At 44.8% G+C, this 8,873-nt stretch overlaps 2 protein-coding genes across 2 annotated transcripts; both read right to left on the bottom strand.

Annotated features, from left to right (window-relative positions):
- Positions 1–306: 306 nt before the first annotated feature.
- LOC121844662 lies at positions 307–1,832 on the bottom strand. The gene is made up of 3 exons (XM_042315004.1): positions 1,817–1,832; positions 1,351–1,540; positions 307–1,087 (listed from the first exon to the last, which is right to left on the bottom strand). The coding sequence occupies exons 1-3, from the start codon at positions 1,830–1,832 to the stop codon at positions 655–657; spliced, it is 639 nt and encodes a 212-aa protein (XP_042170938.1). The 3' UTR covers positions 307–654.
- A 10-nt stretch (positions 1,833–1,842) lies between these two features.
- LOC112242557 (protein NLRC5) lies at positions 1,843–7,762 on the bottom strand. Its single transcript, XM_024410445.2, has 4 exons — positions 6,260–7,762; positions 5,500–5,784; positions 2,523–2,951; positions 1,843–1,999 (listed from the first exon to the last, which is right to left on the bottom strand). The coding sequence occupies exons 1-4, from the start codon at positions 7,693–7,695 to the stop codon at positions 1,900–1,902; spliced, it is 2,250 nt and encodes a 749-aa protein (XP_024266213.2). The 5' UTR covers positions 7,696–7,762; the 3' UTR covers positions 1,843–1,899.
- Between the last annotated feature and the right edge of the window lie 1,111 nt (positions 7,763–8,873).

Raw genomic sequence — 8,873 nt, 5'->3', positions numbered from 1 at the left:
TTCAGCGTGGCTGGACTATCATTGCCCTGCCAGACATATTTGGGTTGACATTTTAGTTAAAGGGAGGTTTCTTGCCAGTTTATTGTGTCTTGTTATTGGAACTGTATTGATGTGGTACTAATGACATGTAGCCCAGAAGATTGTGGACATTTTAAGGCCTTTGTTTGTCTTTGACCCCCACCATTCTTACCCTCTGCACTCCTCCACTGGGAGGTAATACAGATTACTGAAAATCCTCTCTCATGTTGATGACTGGGTTCTTTCTTGTATATTATTTCTATGAGTTGCCGTTAGAATTGCTCTGCCATTATTATTGTATGAGGTATTATTGGTGGGGTTCCCCCTGTGCTGTGATGGGTGTTTTATATGGTGAGTCTTATCTTTTCTCTCCACTGGCTATCTGGCTAACAGGCTACACTCTAGACAGTCTCTTCTGCTGATGTGTGTGTCTGGTAGTGGGTCTCTCTCTATCCTACTCTTTTCCTTTCTGCAGGGTTAATACCTGTCTGACGTCCCAACAAATCTCTACCTTTACCCCTCTCTAACAATACTGCTACAAGGTTTACCAACACTTGAAGTTTAATATGTCAAATGTTTCTACAAGATAATAACCACTAACATCACATAATCACTAAGCACCACACATGTTCAGACTCACCTCAGCTGTGAGATGTAGGGCAGACACTGAAGGAAACTCCTCACTTCACTCTCTTCATCTGACCAGTCCTTCAGCTCAACTGGTTTCTTCTCTGGTTGGAGTTTCAGCACTTCTAGGAGGAGGGAGGCCTTTCTCTCTGAGAGGTCTATGGACCAGACTGCAGGAGCTGACTGGTAAAGTGGCTGTAATGCTGGAAGGACCATCCTGCCTGTTTGAGTCTCATAGTCCTTCACATGTGAGTACAGATCCAGCAGGAAATCACATTTCTGGTTGTGATATTCTTTAGACAGCAACACCACTTTCTCTACAGTTGTTTGTATGGTTCCTCTCTCATGGAGAACTGCTTGAAGACACAGATTCAGTAGGAATGTCTTCTCTCTCCTTATCCTCTCTTCAAGGGATCTTCTCTGATCCTGTGGAGGAATAAAACTGCAAGAACAGTTGAACAACAAATAGATGAATATGTGAGAGATATGATATGCATTTCTAATGGTGACATTATGGAGGGTAAAATACAATGACTATCTTTCTAATCTCATCATTCACTTCAATTGTTCTTTAAAATCCTGACCGCAAAGATTGCATATTTTCCAAACAGTATGTCTCTGTTTAGTTTGTTAAGTTACTGCAGAAATCTACAGGCTTCCTCTATAAGACAACTACAATCTCTGAACTGTACTGATCCAACTCACCTCAGCTGTGAGATGTAGGGCAGACACTGAAGGAAACTCCTCACTTCACTCTCTTCATCTGACCAGCCCTTCAGCTCTACTGGTTTCTTCTCTGGTTGGAGTTTCAGCACTTCTAGGAGGAGGGAGGCCTTTCTCTCTGAGAGGTCTATGGACCAGACTGCAGGAGCTGACTGGTAAAGTGGCTGTAATGCTGGAAGGACATCCTGCCTGTTTGAGTCTCATAGTCCTTCGCATGTGAGATCAGATCCAGCAGGAAATCACATTTCTGATTGTGATATACTTTAGACAGCGACAACACTTTCTCTACAGTTGTTTGTATGGTTCCTCTCTCATGGAGAGCTGCTTGAAGACACAGATTCAGTAGGAATGTCTTGTCTCTCTTTCTCCTATTTATGTTATCCTTCAGTGGAGAAAATCTGTTAAAAGATTGTATGAAGGTTAAAGATAAATGATTCAATCATTCTACCCTGAAACTTAACCATTAGGGATTAGATGTTGTGTGGACCTGGGAAGAGAGGAATGTATGCCTAATGAAAACAAAGAGTCTCATTAACTCATGTTTGAACCGACCCGGCTGTAACTCTGGTGAGGCTCTCGTATCTGGGGGAGATTGAAACTGTCAGCTGAGTGGTAATAAACTGTGGTGGGACTTCAGGAGAAAAAGAGAGAATCTAAATGTTAGTGTGTATGTATGTGTGTAGGTTAAGATAATATTATATAAGGAACATCTTTGTATATGCACAGGAGAGCTCTCGCTAATAAACTTGGATTTGATCAATTGTGAGCTGGGAATTCTGTCTGTTTAATTTAAGACCAGAACTTTACAACCTCTGGGTTGCAGACCGATTAAGATCATTTAAATTTATGAACATTGATTAAAAAATTCTATAACAAAATCTGAACAGACAGTTTAAAACAGAGATGATAAACAGGTGAGTGATGAGGACTGATGAGTAACAGGGAACTGAAAACTAATAGCACCACATGACTCCATCTTTTAAAACAATACAACTATGAATTGTAATTGTGTTCAATTTAAATCCCTAGTGAATTAGAGTTTCTACAGCTTCTTCACATGTTAATGTATTAACAAGATAAAGACAGTGTAAAACATGAATACTATCTACACCAGTTCAATTACATATGGACTCTTGTTGGATAAACTCACTCACCTCAGCTGTGAGATGTAGGACAGACACTGAAGGAAACTCCTCACTTCACTCTCTTCATCTGACCAGCCCTTCAGCTCTACTGGTTTCTTCCCTGGTTGGAGTTTCAGCACTTCTAGGAGGAGGGAGGTCTTTCTCTCTGAGAGGTCTATGGACCAGACTGCAGGAGCTGACTGGTAAAGTGGCTGCAATGATGGAAGGACACTCCTGGCTGTTTGATTCCTATTGTACTTCACATGAGAGTACAGATCCAGCAGGATGTCATATCTCTCAGTTTGATACACAGAGAACAGTGACAGCAGTGTGTTCACAGTTCTCTGGAATGTTTCTCTGTGATCTAGTGCTGCTTGTAGACACAAATCTAGTAGGACTGCTTTCTCTTCTGTCTCCAGTCTTTCAGGGGATCCTCTCTGATGTTGTAGAGGAGTAAACCTGTGACCCATAAAACACAAGAATGTCTATGTTCAGAAGCAGGGAGAATGTGACTGCGGCCTCTTTTACAGACAGAACACTGTTGTCATGTGTGTCTCTTGTTGTGTTGTCTTCTTTATAAAAAATACTAGTATACTAGACTGCAGACTTTACTGTAGTGTTTTGGATACTTTCTTGTAGTATTCTATAGTAAAGTGAAAGTATTTGTTCATGTGGGCAGTGAAGTGTGTTCTCAATCAGGGACAGCTGTCTACCGTTGTCTCTGATTGGGAATCATACTTAGGCAGCATGTTTTGCCACCTTAGGTTGTGGGATGTTGTTTTTGTTCTGTCTACGGAACGTGACATTTTGTTTGTTGTTTTAGTGTTCTGAGAAATAAAGATCATGAACATGCAGTGTTACGCGGTTCTTCCTGGGAAAATGCAGCATGGTGATTCATAAACATCTTTAATAAAGATGAAAATACGAACAATATACAAAAACAATAAACGTGAAAAGAATGCCCACTCAGATCACACCCTGACCAAAACATAGAAACATACAAAGCAAACTATGGTCAGGGTGTGACAGTACACCCCCCCAAGGTGGGGCAGCTCGGGACAGAGGGGCAGCTCGGGACAGAGGGGCAGCTCGGGACAGACTGACAACTCTGGCAGATCCTGGCTGACTGGCGGCTCCAGGCAGACTGGCGGCACTGACGGCTCCTGGCAGACTGGCGGCACTGGCGGCTCCTGGCAGACTGGCGGAACTGGCGGCTCCTTGCAGACTGGCGGCACTGGAGGCTCCTTGCAGACTGGCGGCACTGGCGGCTCCTTGCAGACTGGCGGCACTGGCGGCTCCTTGCAGACTGGCGGCACTGGCGGCTCCTTGCAGACTGGCGGCACTGGAGGCTCAGGACAGACGGGAGACTCTGATGGCGCTGGGCAGACGGGTAGCTCAGGCGGCGCTGCGCAGACTGGTAGCTCAGGCGGTGCTGGGCAGACGGGTAGCTCAGGCGGCGCTGGGCAGACTGGAGACTCCAGCAGCGCTGGAGAGGAGGAAGGCTCTGGCAGCGCTGGACCGGCGGGACGCACTATATGCCTGATGCGTGGTGCCGGCACTGGTGGTACTGGGCCGAGGACATGCACCTCAGGGCGAGTGAGGGAGCTGCCACCGGAGGGCTGATGCGTGGAGGTGGCACCGGATAGACCGGACCGTGCAGGCGCACTGGAGCTCTTGAGCACCGAGCCTGCCCAACCTTACCTGGTTGAATGCTCCCGGTCGCCCTGCCAGTGCGGCGAGGTGGAATAGCCCGCACTGGGCTATGCAGGCGAACCGGGGACACCGTGCGCAAGGCTGGTGCCATGTAAGCCGGCCCAAGGAGATGCACTGGAGACCAGATGCGTAGAGCCGGCTTCATGGCTTCATGGCACTTGGCTCGATGCTTACTCTAGCCCGGCCGATACGAGGAGCTGGTATGTACCGCACCGGGCTATGCACCCGCACTGGGGACACCGTGCGCTCCACAGCATAACACAGTGCCTGCCCGGTCTCTCTCCCCCTCCGGTAAGCACAGGAAGTTGGCTCAGGTCTCCTACCTGGCTTCGCCATGCTTCCTGTGTGCCACCCACCAAGACATTTTTGCGGCTGCCTCTCGGGCTTCCTTGCCCGCCGTGTTCACTTCGCCAACCTCGTTCTCCTGTAACCTTCCACGCACTGCTCCATCGAATCCCAGGCGGGCTCCGGCACTCTCCCTGGGTCGACCGCCCACCTGTCTATCTCTTCCCAAGTTGTGTAGTCCAGATTCTGCTCCCATGTCCCGAAATCCTGACATCGCTGTTGCTGTTGCCCGTTACCACGCCGCTTGGTCCTGTTGTGGTGGGTGATTCTGTCACGCGGTTCCTCCTGGGAAGGAGAGGCGGACCAAAACGCAGCGTGGTGATTCATAAACATCTTTAATAAAGATGAAAATACGAACAATATACAAAAACAATAAACGTGAAAAAACCAAAACAGCCCTATCTGGTGCAACAAACACAGAGACAGGAACAATCACCCACAAAACCCAACACCAAACAGGCTACCTAAATATGGTTCCCAATCAGAGACAATGACTAACACCTGCCTCTGATTGAGAACCATATCAGGCCAAACACAGAAACAGACAAACTAGACACACAACATAGAATGCCCACTCAGATCACACCCTGACAAAACAAAACATAGAAACATACAAAGCAAACTATGGTCAGGGTGTGACACGCTGCACCTTGGTCCACTTCTTCCGACGAAGCGATACAAGTCCAGGCATTTATATATCTATTGTAGTCATACTTTAAAAGCCTTTTCAAAATCGACATACTACACTATAACAACAGAAACAGACACATGCTGCTGGATGATACTGATCGCTGACCGATATGTTGCTGGATGATACTGATCACTGACCGATATGGTGCTGGATGATACTGATCACTGACCGATATGGTGCTGGATGATACTGATCGCTGACCGATATGGTGCTGGATGATACTGATCGCTGACCGATATGTTGCTGGATGATACTCACCTGAGTTTGTTGATATTTGGTAAACACTTTAAAATGGTTTTGCTGAGAGCTTCACTGAGAACAGTTCTCTGATCCCAGTGTAGACAGACATTAACCCTCTCTAGACTCTGTGTCATCACTTCTTCTGCTCTCTCAAACACTTGTCTTTCACCCTGGACTGGAAGGTGCAACTCATTTCCACAGAGACTAAGTAAGCTGGTGAAGTCCATCTCTGCCTCACTGCTCAGCAAAGTTGTCCAGAGTTGACACAACATTGAGGGGTCAGATGAATCATCAGAGGATGGTCTTTAAAAGAGAATAGATTATAAATTAGATTATACAGATTATTTCAAAGTAGCATGACAAAGAAGTGTTTATAACTCAGTATCTGAAGGGAAGAGAATATAAGATATATTTTTTTAAAGAAGGGTTGCTTAGAATTAGACAAAACAAATATTACCCAAGATGTCTGACATGCATTGAAGGGTCAGATATATCATCAGAAAACAGATTAGATTTTGAATTTTAAATCTTACATTTTTTTGAAGTAGCCAAAGGTTTTGTCATCTTAATAACTAACTCAGTAAATTACTGATGCGTGCGTGTTGCATTCAACAAGATAACTTATTTGCAGGGATTTGGGGTGATTTAAATCAGTAGGGAAAAGTCTTGAGACAGTTTTTCAATTTACAGACAGATGTATTCAGATGTGACAAACAAGGAAGTAAAGTAGTTGTATGGTTTGGTGATTGGTTAGTTTGTACACAGATAATAACCTTACCCAAGATGTCTGACATTCTTCAGAGAGCCCAGTATCAGCCTTACTCCTTGGTCTGACACAGTGCAGCCGTTCAGGTCCAATCCAACCTTTCTCTCTGCAGACTGACTGGTCACATAAGAGACTGCACAGCACTGGTGAGGATCAAGATGTTCTCCACTCAGGTCTAGATGGTAGTTGAGTTTGTCCAGGAAAAGCTGACAGGCCTCAGTAGACTGATATTCATACAAGCACTGACACAAAAACAGAAGATCTATCTCAAACTCAGGATCACCACCTTCTGCATGATCTTGGTTTGTTTGAGATGGAAGAAATGTGTTCACCACTTCCTTGAAGAACCAATCTGACGTCTTCTTGATCTGTTGAGCTGGAACTAGACTGTTAACCAGTCTAATATTCTTCTCATTCAGAAGCCCAAACAGGAAAGGAATCAAGTGTTTTGTGTGTTTCCATTCTTCAGTCTGGCACTTCTCTAGAACCTCTCTGATTTTGTCTGGATTCTGTAAGAGCCAAAGGGCACCAAAGAACTCCTGCATTGTGTAATGGAGAAACGCAGCGCAAGTGTCTGATGCTGTGGGTGAAATGTTAACCATAAATGCCCCCAAGAAGGCAAAATGGACACTGCTTTCTTCACACCTCAGTGTCAAGTTCATGTTTTTCTCATTTGTTGCATCAAAAGCAATTTCTGCCAGAGACAATATTTTCTCTCTGTTTTCTTTGAGACAACTGTCGATATCCTTACGTCGTCTGCCACTGTGTTTTTGGATGCCGTGACGGAGGATGTTGCTGTACATTTCAGTTATAGTGCATGTCTGTTCAGAAGCCTCTGATGTAGGGAAATAAATGCAGGCAACTACCATCAGTACGTACATTGGGACATGGCACAGACTGAACAACTCTAGGTTGTTTAACACACTGCTCAAGGAGTCAGTCTCAGCACTCAGCATCTGTGTTAAATAAGCCCTGATAGATTCTTCACTGAACCCTTTCACCTCCACTCTGAACCAGTCTGTGGGCCAGTCTGTCAGGAAGTCTTCAGATTGATCTGGTCTGCATGTGGTCACAATCTTTGCGTCAGGCAGGAGGTTCTCCACAAGGTCCTTTACTACCGACAGAGAGGAGAGGTCTGTGATTCCATCAAATATGATGACAACGTTTTCAGAGTTCTTCTTAATATCCTGTAACACTTCTTCTTTACTGTCTTTTGGCTCACTGTACATGTTAAAGAGAAGGTCCTCCAGGCTCATGGGTTTTCTGTGTGAAATGTCTCTCACATTAAAATAAAACATGTAATCTAGTTCTCTGTGATCTTTCTCTGCCCAGAGGTTCAACATTTGATGGGCGACTGTTGTTTTTCCAATTCCAGGCTTTCCAAAAAGGAGGATTTTTTTCTCATGTGTTTTAAGCAGCTCAGCAGGGGATGTTTCATGTTTGGCCATGGGGATGAAGCTCTTTAGTTTTTTAGGCCGAGCTTTCTTGCATCTTTTGCTCTTCACTTTAATTTTAGAGAGATGAATGCACGTCTGTATCTAACACAACAGGGGTATAAGAGAAAGTCCCCTCAGTTCTACATCTCTCTGGTAGGAGACTACAGCTTTGTTTCCATGCACCCTCTGTGATCTTCCGTGCTTTACATTTCAGCTGTGTCTGATATCTGTGACAGGCTATTGAGCCTAAGAAAAGGGTCAATAATATCGAGTTAATGGTGAAATAACAGAACATGTAAATTGATGTAAGTTCTTCTTCTACACAAGTCTATTTTCTGCCGTACTTCTGCACTACCTTCAAGGATGTCAATGACTATTATCTGCACACCAAATGCCGTACTTCTGCACTACCTACCTTCAAGGATGTCAGTGACTATTTTCTGCACACCAAATGCCGTACTTCTGCACTACCTACCTTCAAGGATGTCAATGACTATTTTCTGCACACCAAATGCCGTACTTCTGCACTACCTACCTTCAAGGATGTCAATGACTATTTTCTGCACACCAAATGCCGTACTTCTGCACTACCTACCTTCAAGGATGTCAATGACTATTATCTGCACACCAAATGCCGTACTTCTGCACTACCTACCTTCAAGGATGTCAATGACTATTATCTGCACACCAAATGCCGTACTTCTGCACTACCTACCTTCAAGGATGTCAATGACTATTTTCTGCACACCAAATGCCGTACTTCTGCACTACCTACCTTCAAGGATGTCAATGACTATTTTCTGCACACCAAATGCCGTACTTCTGCACTACCTACCTTCAAGGATGTCAATGACTATTTTCTGCACACCAAATGCCGTACTTCTGCACTACCTAACTTCAAGGATGTCAATGACTATTTTCTGCACACCAAATGCCGTACTTCTGCACTACCTACCTTCAAGGATGTCAATGACTATTTCCTGCACACCAAATGCCGTACTTCTGCACTACCTACCTTCAAGGATGTCAGTGTCCACCTCTTGGTCTTCCTTGAATGGGAAGCAGCTGATCCAGTGGTACAGGTCATGCTGCCGTCTGTCCTTTGAATCAGAGGAAGGCTGCAGTAATGTCCTCTGTCTCGTAATGTACAGAATCTCCAGTAACTTGTAACATGCAGCTTCCCCCTTTTA

The sequence above is a fragment of the Oncorhynchus tshawytscha genome, unplaced genomic scaffold (genome assembly GCF_018296145.1).
Source record: "Oncorhynchus tshawytscha isolate Ot180627B unplaced genomic scaffold, Otsh_v2.0 Un_contig_4965_pilon_pilon, whole genome shotgun sequence".
Taxonomy (NCBI): Eukaryota; Metazoa; Chordata; class Actinopteri; order Salmoniformes; family Salmonidae; genus Oncorhynchus; species Oncorhynchus tshawytscha.
The sequence above is the reverse complement of the archived record's forward strand: the minus strand, read 5'-3'. Positions and strand labels throughout refer to the sequence as shown.

What these genes read in the sequence shown, in the direction of transcription:
- LOC121844662 (XM_042315004.1), bottom strand. An exon ending in CCCTACATCTCACAGCTGAG is followed by an intron (nt 1,088 to 1,350) that starts GTGAGTTGGATC and finishes CTGTTCTTGCAG; the next exon opens with TTTTATTCCTCCACAGGATC.
- LOC112242557 (XM_024410445.2), bottom strand. Translation starts at nt 7,695, where the DNA reads ATGGCCAAACATGAAACATCCCCTGCTGAGCTGCTTAAAACACATGAG. An exon ending in AAGAATGTCAGACATCTTGG is followed by an intron (nt 5,785 to 6,259) that starts GTAAGGTTATTA and finishes TCTCTTTTAAAG; the next exon opens with ACCATCCTCTGATGATTCAT. An exon ending in CCAAATATCAACAAACTCAG is followed by an intron (nt 2,952 to 5,499) that starts GTGAGTATCATC and finishes TATGGGTCACAG; the next exon opens with GTTTACTCCTCTACAACATC.